The sequence below is a fragment of the Stenella coeruleoalba genome, assembly GCF_951394435.1.
Source record: "Stenella coeruleoalba genome assembly, chromosome: 8".
Classification (NCBI taxonomy): domain Eukaryota; kingdom Metazoa; phylum Chordata; class Mammalia; order Artiodactyla; family Delphinidae; genus Stenella; species Stenella coeruleoalba.
In genome coordinates this window covers 50,479,637-50,496,596 of record NC_137154.1, presented here as the reverse complement: position 1 = coordinate 50,496,596, position 16,960 = coordinate 50,479,637, and the positions used below count along the sequence as shown (strand labels likewise).

Genomic DNA, 16,960 nt, shown 5'->3' with positions numbered 1-16,960 from the left:
AGCAGAATCCCAGGTTCCAGGCACAGGCGGGGAGCAGAGGGGAGTGGGCATTGGGGTTGGATAATCCAACAGTAGTGGATATGGTGAGGGTGAGCCTATGGGCTGTCCAGGGGGTGACGCCCAGGAGGCTGTTGAAAATGCAGTCTGGAGCTTGCTAGAGAGCTTTGGGGGCATGAGGCCACTGGCAGCGCCTGAAGTCCAGGGAAGTGTTTATCCAGTTTGTGTTTGTCTGCTTGCCTGTGTGTCAGCCCTGGCCCCTGTCTTGTCTCATTGATTTCCCCGACCCCCTTTCTTTTCTTGCAGGCCCACCCACTCTCTGCTCTTTCTCAGGTCTCCCTCCTCTGTCTGGCTCCCCCACCTCAGCCAGGGCTGGAGCAGAGTGGTGGGAGCTCCAGACCAGGAGGTCAGCTTCCAAGAGATCAGAGCAGGATGTTCCTCAGCGGCAGAGGCCTGGGGGTGGGGAGGTGGGGGTGGGGGTGGGGGTCCAGGGAGGCTGCTGGAGACTAGGTAGGGGGAGGGGAAGGGGGTGGAGGCACAGTAGGGATGAGTCACTCAGCCCTGCGTGGAGAGCAGCAGAGGGGCCTAGCTTGGTCTGCCTGCGCAGCCTCTGGGAGCTGTGTCTAGGGGAGATACGGCAGTACCTCCGCCTACCACCGGTCTCAGGAGGGCCGCACTTTAGGAGAGAAGATGGGTTGAGGTTATCTGGTGCCAGATCCCCTTCCCTTCAGAAGAGGTTGTCTAGTCATTTTACAGGTGAGAACTCTGAGGCTGAAGGTGGGGGAAGGAGAGCCTGTGACGGGCCCACACCAAACCTGCTCTCTGTGTCCTTCCAGCTCCCCTTACTCCAGGCAGAGCTGCCCCAGCAGCCCCAGCCCCTAGCGTGGACCCTCCAGGGATAGTCCTCATCTGGCCAAATGCTGGCCCACCTGGGATTCCAGAGCAGAGCCTGGTTCTTAGGGAACAGCTTCAGGGGTGGACTTTGGGTCGACACTGGGTTCCAGGATGGTTCTTCACTTCACTTTTCTCAGCCACCATTTACAAAAGGGCATAATCTTCCCTCCTCATGGGTAGTTGAGAGGATGGAATTAGGAGAATTTGCAAGGCCCTAGTGCAGAGCCTGTCACAGAGCTGGCACGCTCTTAACGTTTGCTGAATGGGTGAATGAATGAACAGTCTGAGGTACCCAAGGGACAGCTCCATTTCCTCCCGCGTCCATCCTTGTTCACTTGGGTTACCTTGTGGAACTGCATGAGCCTTCTCCTTCCCCCAGCCGGTCCAGGCCATTTCCAGTCCCCTCCAGCACCTCTGCCAGGAGCCTCTTTCCCCTCCTTACATCTGGGTGCCATCTGTTATTCTGTTCATCCTGTAGGACTCTGCTTAGGTGTGCCCGTCCCTGTACCTGCGTCCCCCTGCTTCCTTCTGTCCCTGCCATGAGCCCCCAGGATTTTCATGCCTGTGTCCCAGCTGAGGGTGGAAGGACCCTGAGTCCCCTCTGGCTTTACTCTCGGCATGGCTACACCACACAGAGCATTTCCAGGCGATTCAGCATCAGCCTGGGCAGCCTCAGGCCCATCTCAGCAGAGTCCAGGCTCCCAGGTCCAGGGAACAAGGACCTCGGGATTCTGGACAACACACTTAACCTAGAAAAAAAAAAGTATGGTTTCTTTATCTTATATAAACTCTATTGTACCAACAGTAACAAGAACCCAAAAATGATAAATTAATCCTTCAGTGCCTCAATTCCTGAGTAAAACGTCTCCCTGTTTCCTTCCAGCTCTCATTCAAGGGTGTAGGTAATTTATGTACAGTTGAGACCATGGCACAGATGCAAGTTTGTGTCCTCTTTTGTTCATTTAACGTTGCATCTGTGGATATTTCTCATATTGCTATAGAATCATTAATTCAGGAACATTTCTGGCAACTGCTCCCTGCCAGACCTCTTCTGGGTTCTGAGGGGCCCCTGCCCCTGCCCTGAGGGAGACCACAGTCCTCAGTAGCTGGGCAGTGATCTTCAAGGTGATGTATCATTCTTCTTTTTTTTTTTTTTTTTTTTTGCGGTAAGCGGACCTCTCACTGTTGTGGCCTCTCTGGTTGTAGAGCACAGGCTCCGGACGTGCAGGCCCAGCGGCCATGGCTCACGGGCCCAGCCACTCCGCGGCATGCAGGATCTTCCCAGATCGGAGCACGAACCCGTGTCCCCTGCATCGGCAGGCGGACTCTCAACCACTGCGCCACCAGGGAAGCCCAGTGCAACCAGTTTTTGCTGTCACTAACTGGGTAACAGTTTTACCATATGCTCACAAGCAGTGGTTCTTTTATATACTTCTGCTATTTACTAAATATAAACTGATACTTCAGTACAGATTGAATTTACTTTTCTTTATCAGAATTATTAAAGATCTTACAGAAAGTCCCAGAATCTCCCTTCACCTGTCTCTGCCCCTGCCCCTTACACTCCATTTTATGAGGATGATGGCAGAAGTAGTAATCAGCCTCGAGTGCCACAGAGAGTTTTACAAGCGTCCAGGGGGTTTTCACAACGACCCTTCCTTCTGACCTCCACAAAGCAGTGAGGGCCACCAGGCACGGCCCCAGCACTCTAAAAGTCAGAGAAGCTCACGCGGGCATGGCCTCTTTGCTGGCTCACCTGTCCCTCCTTACATTCAGGCAGCATTTCTTTACTAGACCATGCCAGGCACTGGGGGTGCCAGGACGAGCAAGGGGCCAGGATGAATCGATGCATCGCAGTGTGTGCTGATGAAGGGAGGCGGTGGGGTGGAGGAGGAGGCCCCAGGCCAACCTGCGTAAGTTAGGGACATGGTAGGTGGCCTGGGCAGGACACAGCCAGGCTGAAGTTTGAGGGCAAAATAGCAAAGAACCAGCAGGGGGAGGTCCTGGGAAAGCAGGACTTATTAGATCTCTCTCCTCCTACACACCCCCACCTCTGCTTCCCCTGACGCCCTGTGTCAGTGCCCTTGAGCTGCTCTTGAGATTTGGTGGGGACATGGGGGGAAGGTCTTAGGGGTCTCCATTCTGGGGGCCCCAGAAACCCAGAGGCAAGGGCAGGTGCTCTAGCAGCTTGGCTCGATGATGGCTGTGTGGGGCCTTTGGGAGGGGCAGTAGAGGGCCCTGAAGCCAGCAAGCAGGTGGTGCGCAGCCCTGGGAGGAGGACTTGGAGCAGACAGGGCAGAGGGGCCGCTGGAGCTGAGCCTCTCACGTGCCGTGTGCCCTGGGTCAGTGTCTGTATCTCTCAACACCTGGACTGACATGGTGAGGGCAGTGCCTGGTTGTGGGTTGTGAGGGTGGAGCCTGTGGACTTGTGCAGGGCCCTGGTATAAGAGGGCCACGCACCCCCTCCCTGTGCATCCACCCTGTGGCAGGATCTGGGGCACTTTTGTTGTTTTAAACTTTGTTCCTTGCCCCTTCGTGTCCTGCCCTTTGGTGTTAGCAGGAAAGTGCTCCCCTCGGCAGGGCCTGAGAAGTCAGGGAAAATTGCCGGGGCCTAGGGCTGGAGAAGGGCAGCTGCTGCTGGGGGCTTTATGTACAAGTCTCATTTAATCCTCACAGCTCTGCTCCGAGGGGAGGATTATCCCTGTTTCACAGATGAAGATATTGGGATTCAGAACTGAAGTACTTTGCCCAAGCCAAGGCCACACAGGCAGGAAGCAGCAGGACAGAGGCCTATCTGACCAGACAGCCTGGAATTGCTGCAAATGTGAGCTTGTGGGGCAACGCGATGGCCCAAGTCTTCTCAGAGGAGACTTCCAGGTACAGAGCTCCAGTGCTGAGCTTTGGAAAAGCCCAGCCTTGCCTTTAAGCCCAGGGAGGGCTGAGGATAGAGTCGGGAATTTTGTTCAGAGGAAGAATCTCTGAGCTTCGCCTGCCTGGTCAGCAAGCCTTTCTGAATCCAGTGAGCTCTGCGTAATAACCATCAATTAGGGCTTCCCTGGTGGCACAGTGGTTAAGAATTTGCCTGCCAATGCAGGGGACATGGGTTCAAGCCCTCGTTCAGGAAGATCCCACATGCCGCGGAGCAACTAAGCCCGTGTGCCACAACTACTGAGCCTGTGCTCTAGAGCCCGTGAGCCACAACTACTGAGCCCACGTGCCACAACTGCTGAAGCCTGCGCACCTAGAGCCCGTGCTCCGCAACGAGAGAGGCCACTGCAATGAGAATGCTGCGCACCACAACAAAGAGTAGCCCCCTCTCGCCACAACTAGAGAAAGCCCGTGCGCAGCAACGAAGACCCAACGCAGCTAAAAATAAATTTATTTTTTTAATTTAAAAATAAATTAAAAAATAATAGAGCTTCTCTGGTGGCTCAGCGGTTGAGAGTCCGCCTGCCAATGCAGGGGACACGGGTTCGTGCCCCGGTCCGGGAAGATCCCACATGCCGCGGAGCAGCTGGGCCCGTGAGCCATGGCCGCTGAGCCTGCGTGTCCGGAGCCTGTGCTCCGCAACGGGAGAGGCCACAACAGAGGCCCGTGTACCGCAAAAAAAAAGAAAAGAAAATAATAATAATAATAAGCATCAATTAGCTAAGGCAGTCTCCAGTTGCCAGCGTGTTTGTTTTAGCTGGGCCAGTCCTGCCCCTTGAGGAAGGGAGCAGAAAGTCCTGACACTTTGGGGTCAGGCACACCCAGGCTCTGGTTCGCTCCACCACTGTTAGCTTTGTGGCCTTGGTTAATCATGTTACCTCTCTGGGCCTCACTTTCTGCATCTGTAAAATGGGGGTGATGATATCCATCAGGGTGTTGGGAGGGTAAGAGACAATATCTGCACAGGGTGCAGCTTGACGCCCTTGACGGCAGAGGCGGTTTGACCTAAATTTCAGCCCCTGTGGGGTCCGTGGTCCAGGTGCTGCTGTCTCTTTTGTGGCATGATGAGTTAGTGATTTGGAGCACATGGTAATGGTTACTGAGGTGGTAGCTATTGTTTGGGGCTATGATTGATTTGACAGCTAGTGCTCCACCCGGGTCAGGAGTGCTTTCTCTGTTTTAAATACAGTTCTTTTGGGAAAGGGTGATTTGCTTAATAGTTATTCCTTTAACAAAACTGCTAAAATGCAATGTGGTGAGAAGTCAGTACAGGCACGTTTCAGAGCCCAGATGGACCCTGAGGCACGTTTCAGAGCCCAGATGGACCCCTTACCCTTCTCTGGGCCTCAGTTTTCCCAGTGGTGACCTGAAGAGTAGTGGTGGAAAAGATCATCTCCTGGGTCCCTAGGACTTTGGGATAATCCATGTGCCCCATATATCCCACGGGCAAGGATATTGGAGATCTGCTGTGTGAGGTCTTGGCATTTGGGCCAGATTGGATCCATCTGTCCGTGTCTCAGTTTGCTTGTTACTGCCCTGGCCATTGGCCCTCAAAGCCACATCACAGCCCCATGGACACGACCTGACTTCATTTCCTCTGTCTCAGGTCAGCCATCTCCCTGGGTCCTGGGAGATACTTCAGCCCCTTCCCCCACCACTTCCCTCTTCTTGTGGAGATTCCTCTTTCTCTAATGCTGAGCACTGGGAAGGCATCTCCCAAAGAAGGACGGGGCAAGGGGTGGGAGAGAGGAGGGTAGAGTGAGACACCACTGGGGCACTGGACCCTGCTCTTTTCTTATTTATTTAAGCCTCCAGGCTTTTGCACCCACCAGTCTCTCTGCCTGAAATGCCCTCTCTCCCCTTTCAGCAATTCAGTTTCTTTTAGGTTCAGTTGCCCTCTGATCCCACAGTTCCCATGCCCACCCCCTCAACCCAGCTCATTCTCTAGTGGGATTTTATGTCCTCATCTCTCCCACTGCCCACTTGATGGGCCCTCTTTAGGGCAGGGCCCAAGTCTGGCTCACTTCCCAGTTCCCTGCTGCCCAGTTGCAGCCCTTGCACACAGCTGACTCCGGGCAGTAGTGAATGGATGGACGGAAGGGCAGGGCCAGGTGAGGCAAGAGAGGCGCCTGGGGCCCAGAATGTAAAGAGGCACATGCAGACACGGCCTGGTCCTGGCCGTGTGGAAGGGTGCGTGGCTGCTCGTGGAAGCCTGCTTAAGTAATAACAGCTACTGTTTTGGGGGTATCTATGTGCCAGGCATATTGCATACATTATCTCATTTAATTTAATCACAACATACCCATGAGATAGGTACTTTTTTCAATTTTAATTTATTTATTTAATTTATTTTTGGCTGCATTGGGTCTTCTTTGCTGCACACAGGCATTCTCTAGTTGTGGTGAGTGGGGGCTACTCTTTGTTGTGGTACGTGGGCTTCTTACTGCGGTGGTTTCTCTTGTTGTGGAGCACAGGCTCTAGGTGCGTGGGCTTCAGTAGTTGTAGCACACGGGCTTAGTAGTTGTGGTGCATGGGCTTACTTGCTCCGCGGCATGTGGGATCTTCCTGGACCAGGGCTTGAACCCATGTCCCCTGTATTGGCAGGTGGATTCTTAACCACTGCGCCACCGGGGAAGCCCCGAGATAGGTACTTTTATTATCCCCATTTTTCACATGAGGAAACAAAGACTCAGGTGAGTTCAATCTTGTGCCTAAGGGGAGGAACTGGAATTGGAACCTGGGATTGCCAGACTCAAAGCCTGCAGGAGTCACCCCTGATGGCCTTTCTTGCTTGTCCATTCCCTTCGACCATGGCTCTATGGGGTTCTGGGCAATCCCAGTTCTCTACCTCATGGGGTTTGGAGAGAGTGGAGTGTAGGGGGTACACAGTCTAATTTCTCTCGTGTCACCTGCTCCCTCTGGGCCTCAGTTTTCTCAGCTGTAAAATGGCTGCATGTGGGACTTCCTGCTGTAAACCAGGCCTTAAGGGCTTTGCAGCCAAGCATGGCTTGCTCCTTGGCTGAGCAACCCCGGCACTGCCTCCCGTTCAGTTCTGGTTTCCAGGAGGAGCTCCCAAGCATCCAGCCAAAGTAAGTGACTTGCGCAGGGCCCAATGGCTGTGGACTCTGGTCACAGCCCCGCCCACCAGGTGCTCTCCAGTGACTCACCTCTACCCCTACTTGTCCCTCCAGAAGCCTCTTAGAATTACCTTGCCCATGTGGTGGCTGCAGCTGCACACAGGAACAATGCTGGATGTAATTTACCCCTCTTGGCTCATGCACGCAGCCTCCTGGGGGCTGTGGAAAGAGCCGGGCCCAAAGCCAGACTGGCCACCTGGACCGCCTCGGTTTCCTCACCTGTAGCGCTGCCTCCACAGCTTGAGTTCTCCCCTTCCCAGCAGGCCCCACAGCTGACCTTCCTCCCTAGGAGCCTGCCGTGAGCTTGGGAACCCTTTGAAGTTTCCTTCTTTATCTTAAAATGTTATGCAGAGTTTATGCTCAACTCAGTGCCTGGTCTGTCTCGTGGCTCTGCGTGCTCCTCCCACTGCCTGCTGTCCCAGAGGGAGGCCCCTGGTCCTGAAGCCACAGAAGTCCAGAGGGAGAAGAGGCAGTCTGGGCAGTGTAGGCCTTTCTCAGAGTGCACCCAGCCGTGGGTGCAGCTTGCCCTGGGGGCACCAAGGCTGGCCTGAGGGAAGAGGAATCCCCAGGCTGGAGTCTAACCTACAAAGCATAACTCTTCTGTCACTACTCCTTCATATGCAGTCACTGTCTGGAGGACTTGCAAAGCCAAGCCAGCTTCCATACTTGGATTTAGAGAAGTTGTGGTTTCCTCAGAAGCCACACTTGAGTGCTCCTTCATGGTTAAGAGTATCGGAAGATCCGGTTTTGAAATTCTGCTGCTTTCTTGCCGTATGATTTGGACAGGTTGCTTCCTCTCCTGAGCCTCAGCTTTCTATTTTGCAGCACAGCTCACCGGGGGGTGAAGAGTGAGTGTGTGTGTTGAATGTCAGGTGCAACACCCAGACCTCAGTGTCGCTGCACAGTGGAAGTTTGTCTGTATGCTCCTGACCATGCCAGCTCCGGCCTCTGCCATCTTCTCCATCCCATCCTTCTCATCACTTCGTTCAATCACTCATTTATTCGTTCACTCATGTTTCATTAGTCTCTCTCAGTCTGATATAGCTCCTGAGTCTTTCCTTGACTTTCATGACCCTGACACTTACAGGCCAGATATTTTGTAAAAGTCCCTCATTTGGGGTTTGTCTGATATTCCTTATGATTAGATTCAGATCATGCATCTTTGGCAGAAATATCACATAAGTGGTACCTGTATTTTTTTTATTGCATCCTATCAGGAAACATCCAGTTGTAACTTGTCCTATCACTAATGATGTTCACTTTGATCACTTGATTAAGGTGGTATCTGCCAGGCAATGTGAAATTACTGATTTGATGGGAAGGAACTTTGAAACTATATAAATACCCTATTCCTCATTAAACATTAAATTTATTTATTCATACCTGTATATACTTTGCTTTCCTATTTTATTCAGTGGAATATAATCTGTTACTATCATTATTTATTTTAATACACGAGTTGGCCCAGCTTTAGCCCATGGTAGGGGACCAGCTGTCCTGTTTGCCTGGGACTGAGGGATTTCCTGGGATACGGACTTCCGTTGCTAAACTGGCAAACCCTGATGAGTTGGTCATGGAACCAGCGGGAGCCCTTCACACTGGCTCCTGTGTCTGCTGGGCAAGGTCCCTATCATTCTGTCAGTACATTGTCCTTACTTTCTGGCACAGTGAGATGTTCCAGGTACATCTTATACTTAACTCCGACGTAGCCCTGGAATTACGCATTTCTCCAAGAAGACCTGGAGGCAGGACCTTTGAGTATTAGGCTGCAGCACACCATGGGCACTGGAGCAGATGGAACTCATTCAGCTTCCCTACAGGCCACGCTGTTCTCTCTGCCAGGGCCACTTGCTAGATGCCTACCTTCCATGCTGAGCTGCTCCATGAAGACTGATTCCCCACATGCCTCACCCCACACAGCTGACCACCTCCTCTGTGCCCCACTGGGCAGTTTGGGTACCTCCCCGTTTCCAAGTTGGTCTCCTTTCTCAACTGGAAGCCTCTGAAGGACAGGCCTCAGATTCATCTCTGACTCTTCTATGCTCTGCACAGAGCTGAAGCTGGTTAAATGACTGGATCTAGTCATACCACCTGGTGGAGCAGAAAAGCAAACAGAGGGCAGGGAGGGAGGATGACACACAATGAGTCTTTGCAGGCTAGAGCTGTCCTTGAACTTCGGTTTTCTTAACTAAAATGGGGCTTATCCCTCAGAGTGCTGCTGTAGGAATAAAATGTGGTAAAATGTGTAGAAAGCCCTTAGCATAGTGCTTGTGGTGAGCGCACCTCTCAGTATCTCTGGGAAACATTTTTATTTAATTTTTTTCCATTATTGCAGAAGCAGTACTATATATATATTAGAAAATTAGAAATACAGACAGCAAAAAGAAAATAAAGCTATTATATGCTCATCATTTATAGATTGCCACTCTTAACACCTTAGCGATTGTGCTTCCCAGGCCTTTTCTGTGCATATATTTTTCCCCCAAAATGAGATTATATCATGCACTCCGTTTTGTAACTTGCTTTGCTTCAGGCAGCAACCTCCACCATTTTGTTTCAGTAAATTTTCAGCACATCTAATTAATACTCAGATCATACTCATATTTCTCCTGTTGTCCCAAATATGTCCTTATAGCTGTTGTGTCCAAGCCAGTATGTAATCCAGGACCACACTTTCTATCTGGTTATTTGTCCTATAAGTCTTAGTCTAGCCCAGTTCCTTCCTTATGACATTGACCTGTAGAAGAGACTGGACTAGTAGCCCTGCAGAATGTCTCACCATCTGGCTTTGTCTTGTATTCTTATGGTGACACTTAACTTGTTCCTCTGTCCATTGTATTTTCTGTTAATTGAAGCATATCCAGGGCTTGATGAGTTCACTGGTGCCTAGAATACCCAATGGGTAGTGTCCTTCCTGTGTCCTTTCATCACCATTAGTGGTGCCAGGGCCTAACCCAAGATTAGGGGGAAGGTGATGTGACCCCTCCCTCATATGGTTGCATGTATTTACTTTTTAGCAGAAAGTAATGTGTGGTTCCCTTGGCACCGTCTGAACTCCCAGTTCTGGGAAACCTTTTTAAACTACACAATAGAACTTGTCCATTTGCTGAGGGGAACATGATCCTGGGGTTTGGGCTTTCGGGTGAAAAAAAATCACAGAACAAGGATATGGACTGAGTTTCATCTTGCTGAGTGTAAATCTAGTAAAACCTGGTTCTGTTTTTATTTGCTTTCCAGACACGTGATCTAGGTTAAATCCCAGCTTTGCTACTTACCAGCTGGGTGACCGTGGGCAAGTTCCTTAACCTCTCTGAGCCTTAAGTTCCTCTTTGGATTTCTTATCTGGTAGAGTTATTGTGGGGGTTAAATTAAAAAAAAAAGTGTCCTCGGCTCTTTTCTCCCCTAGATGGAAAGCTCTTTGAGAACAAGGCTAATAAATAGTAAGAAATCCAAAGATGTTTGTTGGGGGAATTCCCTGCGGTCCAGTGGTTAGGACTCCTGTGTGTCCACTGAAGGGGGCATGGGTTAGATCCCTGATCGGTGAACTAAGATCCCGCATGCTGCACGGCATGGCCAAAAACAAAACAAAACAAAACCCAAAACAAAACAAAACCAAACAAAAAACAAAGGTGTTTGTCGGATGGCGGAAAAAAGAGAAAAAGGAGGGCAAATGGTGATAAGTACCAGGTGATAAGTACCATGGAGGAAAGACATCATCCATTTAGGCATTTGTTTGTTCATTCATGCTTTCATTTCATTTAACATGTACTCGTACCAGGCTCTGTACTGAATCGACTGAACCTCTGCCCATGAAGTTCAGGGACCTGGAGGGCACAGATAAAGAGATTCAGTGTATGGCAGTCCAGAAAGTGGGCTGGGTAATTCAGGAAGACTTCCTAGAGGAGGAGACTGGGATGAATGGGGAGGTTTGGTGGCGGCTGAGATGGGGGAGACAGTCTCTGGATGCAGGGGCTTTTTCCTGGCACAGGTGGCTTCTGGGAGGGCTGGACAGGGCTCATGGCAAGAGGTGAGCCCATGCTGGCTTCAGAGGTCACTGTTCCTCCTGTCCTCCTTCTCCTCCTCCCTCCTTGCCTGTCTGCCCTCCCATCCCCTAGCCAGGACTTTGAGCCCTGTGTGACCTTGACAACCCATGTGTCTGTCTGCAGTGCCGGATGGAGTGCCGTGATGTGCCAGCAGAGACGCTCTACGACGTCCTACATGACATTGAATACCGAAAGAAGTGGGACAGCAATGTCATTGAAACTTTTGACATTGCCCGCTTGACAGTCAACGCTGACGTGGGCTATTATTCTTGTGAGCAGACGCAAGCACGCCGATCCCAGCCCCCTCCACCTCCATCCAGGCCTCCCGCCCAGCCTCCTCCTCCCCCGTTCCCTCCTTGGGGTCACTCCCATGGCCAGGCTGCTCAGAGACCTGAGTGCAGAGATGTAGGGTTGCCCTCCCTGAATCCCTATCCACTCCCAGACACTTGAGCACACATGTGCACTCACACACACATATGTACTCCCATGTTCAAGCATACACATTCCACACAAACACACATGCACAGTCATGTACAAAACCCACAGCCACATGCCACCTACTCACAGTCACACATTTCATGGACACGCTCACAGTAATACTATTGTTTTCTCATACACTCACATTCACATATGCAAACAGATCAGGCCAGCAAGGTAAGGGCTGTGTGAGGCTGTGAGGAGCAGGGATGGCTGGATGCAGGAGGGGAGAGGGTTCTGTGCTGTCTCTTTGCTAGTTGCAGAAACTAGGTCTGGTGGTGGTGGTGGGGTACATGTTTGGACCGGGGGAGCTGCCAGTTAACCAGGCATCCCTATGTCTCTGGGCTTTGCCACGACCTTTCAGGCAGGCAGGCCAGCGGTCTGGCTGAACTGTCCCTTGCCCTCTACAGGGAGGTGTCCAAAGCCCCTGAAGAATCGTGATGTCATCACCCTCCGCTCCTGGCTTCCCATGGGCACTGATTACATCATTATGAACTACTCAGTCAAACATCCCGTGAGTCAACCTGCCTTCCCTGCTGGGTGGGCAGGGGAAGGTGCCAGCTAGGGCCGGGCCAGCAGACCTAACCCAGGGAGAGGACCCTGGCTGCTACCAGGACTTCTCTGTGACTTCAGGCCAGGCAGGAAGTCTTCTGTCCCTGTTTCCTTCCTATACAGTGAGAATAATGGTTCCTGTCTTCCTGCTGGGGCTTTCAAGCAGATGAGGAGAGGGTGGTGTGGGCCATCACTGTGGACAAGTGGGTGGGATGGACTGGCTGGGAAAGGGGGAGCAAGAGGTGAGAGGTAGGGTCCTCTGACCCTCCCTGAGTCTGGGTCTCCATGGCAGGCAGGACAGGCAGGTGCAGCTGGCCTGGGCAAGGGTGTGTGTGTGTGTGCGTGTGCGTGTGCACGCGCTCATGCACGCCCATGTGTTTGCTCATGAGCCCTGACCCCAGACTTGGGTCTTTCTAGAGGGGAACAGGGGAAGCTTAAGAGGGGCAAGGATGACTCCTGACTCCTCCCTTTCTCCTCACCCCAATATCGGGCCTGGCCTGGAGTGGATGCCAGGGGATGTGAACCAACTCTGTGTGTGTGTGTGTGTGTTAAGTGTACTTACAAAGACACCTTCTTTTCCCACACCTTGAGTCTCACCTCCCTGTGCCTTCCATCCCCAGAAATACCCACCTCGGAAAGACTTGGTCCGAGCTGTGTCCATCCAGACGGGCTACCTCATCCAGAGCACGGGGCCCAAGAGCTGCGTCATCACCTACATGGCTCAGGTGGACCCCAAAGGTGAGGGCTTGGCCCTGGGATCATGGGATCCTTCTGTATACCGCAGGGGATGGGGCTTGATCTACTTGATCTGCTGGGATCCAGAAGGGCCTCTGTTGGGAGGTGTTTTGTATTTGGGGGCATCTACACCCAAAACATTCTTTGAACCGAAGTTTGAGGTTTTACAATGGTTTGAAAAGCAAGGGCCACGGTGGTAGCCACTGCTCCATGACGAAGCTTTTAGCACTCTTCATGGACTCCCGCTCCCCCACGCTCTGACTTGCTCCCTGCTCACTGGCTGCTCCCACTCTGCCTTGTTGGCTTCCATCCTGAAGGTCTGGGTTTCCTAGGCCCCAGTGCTTTTTCCCTTGGGAGGGCTCAGCTACTCCCCAGGCTTCTGTGGCTAGGTTGACCACATGTTTCTCTTTGCTGAGATCCAGATCCCTGTGGCCATTGGCCTCTTGGACGTGTCCCTCAGGGTGTCTCTTAGGACCTGAGGCTCCCTGTGTCCGATGATGAACTTACTGTCTCACTTCCTAACTTGCCCCTTCTCCTAAGTCTCTTCCCTCCAGTCACTCATGCCAAAAACCTGGTGGTTGTCTGGGGTCCCCTCTTCTCAGCTCCCAAATCTAGCCACTAATTATTGATTTTACCTTCTAAATAGCTCCTAAATCTGTCATTTCTTTCCATACTCAGCGACCTTGTCTGTCCATACAGCTACCAGAGGAATTTTTCCAAAGGACTTATTTCCTTGTGACTCTCTTCTGCTTAAAATCCTTTTGTGACTTTCCATTGCCCTCAGAGTAAAGTCCAAGCCCCCTCCCCAGGTTTCCCAGTCCCTCCTCATAGCTTACACCTTCCTACCTATCTAAGCAGCCCTTTCCCTCGGCCTAGAAACACCTCTCTTCCCTTACTCATCCCTCCAGGGCTGCTTCACCACCTCTATCCCTGATACCCAGAGGACTTGCTGGCTCCCTGCCCTGTGGACCCATCCCCCTCTAGCAGAGTACTTGGCATACTGTTGGGGCCCCCCAGACAGTGAGTTCCTCTCTCGGTCCCCAGGGCTGGTCCAGGGTGGGTATCACTGAGTGAATGTGGAGTGAGTGAAGGAATGGATGAATGACTAGAGGAGGGGTAAGCCTTGAGCATCTTTGCCTGGGTATGCCCCCAGCACCACCGAGGGCCCACTGGCCCAGGCCCAGAGCTCCCCGGTACCTCACTGAGTAAGTTTATTGTGTGTCAGAGGCAGAGCAGACACTTGGGAATCAGACAGGGTGGAGAGCTGGGTTGTGGATTCTAGGTCAGGACAGGCTGGAGTGCTTAGCCAAGAGGTCTATGTAGCAGCTAGGCTTCCTGGGCCAGGGGGCTTGGAAGGACAGGCAGAGCAGCGGATGAGCACCAGGGCCATTCAAGGTAGAGGGACTGGGTATGAGAAAAGGGAGGTCGGTGGGAGTAGAGGGGAGGCAGCAGGTGGGAGCTCGACTGGCCAGGATTTCAACCCAGGTGTTGCCTGAGGTCACCTAGGACCCTGTGGTTTTCTTTTGTGTAGCCCTTGGGCTCAGCAGAGGGCAGAGGCAGGGGGTGGTGGAGGTGGGGGGTTAACAGAGTTGAGCCTGAGGACCATGGTCTGAGGTAGAAAGAGGGGGTGAAGATGATGAAGTCTTATAGGACTTGCCTCACAGCACCCCCTCCCTAAGGAGAAGAGCGTGTCCTCCCTGGAAGCCCCAGGCTGGAGTGAGGGGGCTGGTATGTGTGTTTGTGGGGGGCTGGTTCCCTGAGGTTGCTGCTTCCCTTTTCTCCTCACTACCCGTTCCTGCCCTCATAGGCTCCTTACCCAAGTGGGTGGTGAATAAATCTTCTCAGTTCCTGGCTCCCAAGGTGAGTGGCCTTGGGATTGCGGGTGTGGAGGTTGGGGGAGAGGGTTCCACGATGAGGGGGTGGGGTCAGGGGCGGAGCTAGGGCTGAGGGGCGGAGTTATGAAAACCGGATCAAGAGTCAGGATCCTGGGAGCTGCGGACTGAGCCGCTGGAGGGCGCGGGAGGGGATGTGGTGAAGACAGTTCGCTCCCACCTCACCCCTTACTCAGCGGTGCGGCGACTCCGTAGGCTATGAAGAAGATGTACAAGGCGTGCGTCAAATACCCTGAGTGGAAGCAGAAGCATCAACCGCACTTCAAGCCGTGGCTACACCCAGAGCAGAGCCCGTTGCCGAGCCTGGCGCTGTCGGAGCTGTCTGTGCAGCACGCGGACTCGCTGGAGAACATCGACGAGAGTGCGGTGGCAGAGAGCCGGGAGGAGCGCGTGGGCAGCGCGGGCGGCGAGGGCAGTGATGACGACACTTCGCTCACCTGAGCGCAGCACCACGGCAGGGACCGAGACAAGACGGGGCGGAGCCCAAGGGTGGCGGATGCTCCCGCGCTTTCTCCCCTCCCCCACTCCTTGCGCCTCCTGGGGACGCTGGGCTCCGGCCCAGGCTGGCGCTGCGGCGTGGCTGGACACAGCCCCAATAAACGGTCCCACAGACTCAGCCGGCTCATCACTGTGCCTGCTTCCCACTTGCTCAGGGCACAGGCGCCACCCTCGGTCCCTCTGTTCTACAGTTCATTTTGTTAATTTTATTATTGATCACATGGACTTTGCTCCTTTAGATATCCCCTCATTTCCCGATGTGCAGCTCGGAACACACCCCCTCCTGTCCCTGGTGTGTTCATTATCCTTGCATCCATTCATTAGTTCACTCTTCATCCATCCACCTGTCCTTGTTGTGTGTTCATTCGGCCATTCACTGCAAGCTATTTGGCTGCCTTTTGCTGCTCTAAGAGAAGGAGCAGGTCTGGCCAGAGGCCCGGGGTCAGGGGTCAGAGAGTGGGCTTCTATTGTAAGACCTTCAGCCTAAGGCCGCCTGGGTCCAACCTATGGACTCGGGGTCTGACACTCTCCAGTTGTGACAGAAAGAGGGGGAGAGGTCCTTGGGGGCAGCATGTTCTGCAGGGAGTTTGGGGGTTGAGGTGAGTGTCATCAGACTCCAGTGCAGTGGAGGGACCAGGCCCTGTGACTTGAGCCCTCCCTAGATCATTTAGGAGACCTCAGGCCTGTGTTAACAGAAAGGGAGGGGCCTCCAACCCCTTGCCAGTGGTCAGATGCCAGTTCCCTGATCCTGTGTTCCACCTGGCTGCTTTGATGTCTAGGCTTTGAAGTCTAGAGGGATGCCTGGGCCTCTCCTGTTCTCTGTAGCCCACAGGTGCCCTCTGCTGCCTGAGGGTCACCCCCGCTATCAGGTCGGGAGGAGGGCCCCATGCTCCACCCCTCTCCAGTGTTTTTGTACCCCATATGAATTTTGAGCCGGAAGTTCTTCCCAAGTTCTGGCCTTACCCTCTCCCGGTAAGCGACTTAACTTGGCCTGTCAGGAAGACGCTTGGAGTCCACTTTTTCCTAGAGGGGCAGGGTGAATGTCCAGTAGGGGTAGGCAGGACATTCTGTAACTCACCAGGACTTGGCCAGTTTACCCAATACTGGCTTTGTAACTTTGGGCAAGCCCTGGAACTTCTTTGGAGCCTCATTTCCTAATCTATATCCTGGGGTGATGATTTTTCACCTTCAGGCAGATTGAGATAAAAGGAATAAGTTGCCCAGCACTGGGCTTGGCATGTAGTAGGTGCTCAAATTAATGACACCCAATCTCAGCCCTGGACACAGGACCTAGGAATGCCTGCCAAACCCCAGACCCTCGACCCTCATCTGTGTGTATGCTGGCAGGATGGGTGGAAAGCTCCCATTCTCTAGGCCAGGGAAGTTGCCTGGCAGCCAGGACCTCAGGCTGCCACCTTTATAAAGCCAAGGAATCCTTGGGCCCTCTGACTAGAATCTTCCCCACCACCCTGCTCCTGAGAGATGTGGGCCCAGGGAGAGAAATAGGATTTCTCGAAGAAAAGTGGGTAAGGACTTTCTGGAGGAGGTCAGGGACTGGTCTTCCAGCTTCCAACTGCCCCTTTCCGCTCTGTGGGTGGGGCGGTTTGTGGCTTGTCCCTCCCAGGGAGAGGGGCGGCAAGAGGCAGAGAGACTCAGGAAGAGATGAAGACTCAGAGGGCGGATGTGGTGGAGGTAGACCGGAGCCTCAGGAGATGGAGACGGACCTGTGAGCAGCGAGAGGGACAGGAGAGACGCAAAGATCGACCTGTCCGCAAGGCGGGCCAGGCTAGAGGACTCGAACACCCTG

General features: G+C 53.0%; 1 protein-coding gene across 7 annotated transcripts in view; it reads left to right on the top strand.

The window, feature by feature from the left end:
• The window catches only part of STARD10 (StAR related lipid transfer domain containing 10), a 34,113-nt gene extending 18,636 nt beyond the window's left edge, over positions 1 to 15,477 (top strand). For 3 of the 7 annotated variants that reach the window (XM_079929874.1, XM_079929875.1, XM_079929878.1), the window contains 5 exons: positions 11,123 to 11,270; positions 11,887 to 11,990; positions 12,649 to 12,766; positions 14,571 to 14,623; positions 14,851 to 15,473. In XM_079929874.1, coding sequence (XP_079786000.1) covers positions 11,123 to 11,270; positions 11,887 to 11,990; positions 12,649 to 12,766; positions 14,571 to 14,623; positions 14,851 to 15,096 — 669 coding nt within the window. In that variant the 3' untranslated portion in view covers positions 15,097 to 15,473. Of the gene's footprint in view, positions 1 to 11,122; positions 11,271 to 11,886; positions 11,991 to 12,648; positions 12,767 to 13,671; positions 13,765 to 14,570; positions 14,624 to 14,831 lie in introns of those variants that run through there. The other 4 variants (XM_079929880.1, XM_079929876.1, XM_079929879.1 and 1 more) reach the window with 4 other exon arrangements.
• The last annotated feature ends 1,483 nt before the right edge of the window (positions 15,478 to 16,960 follow it).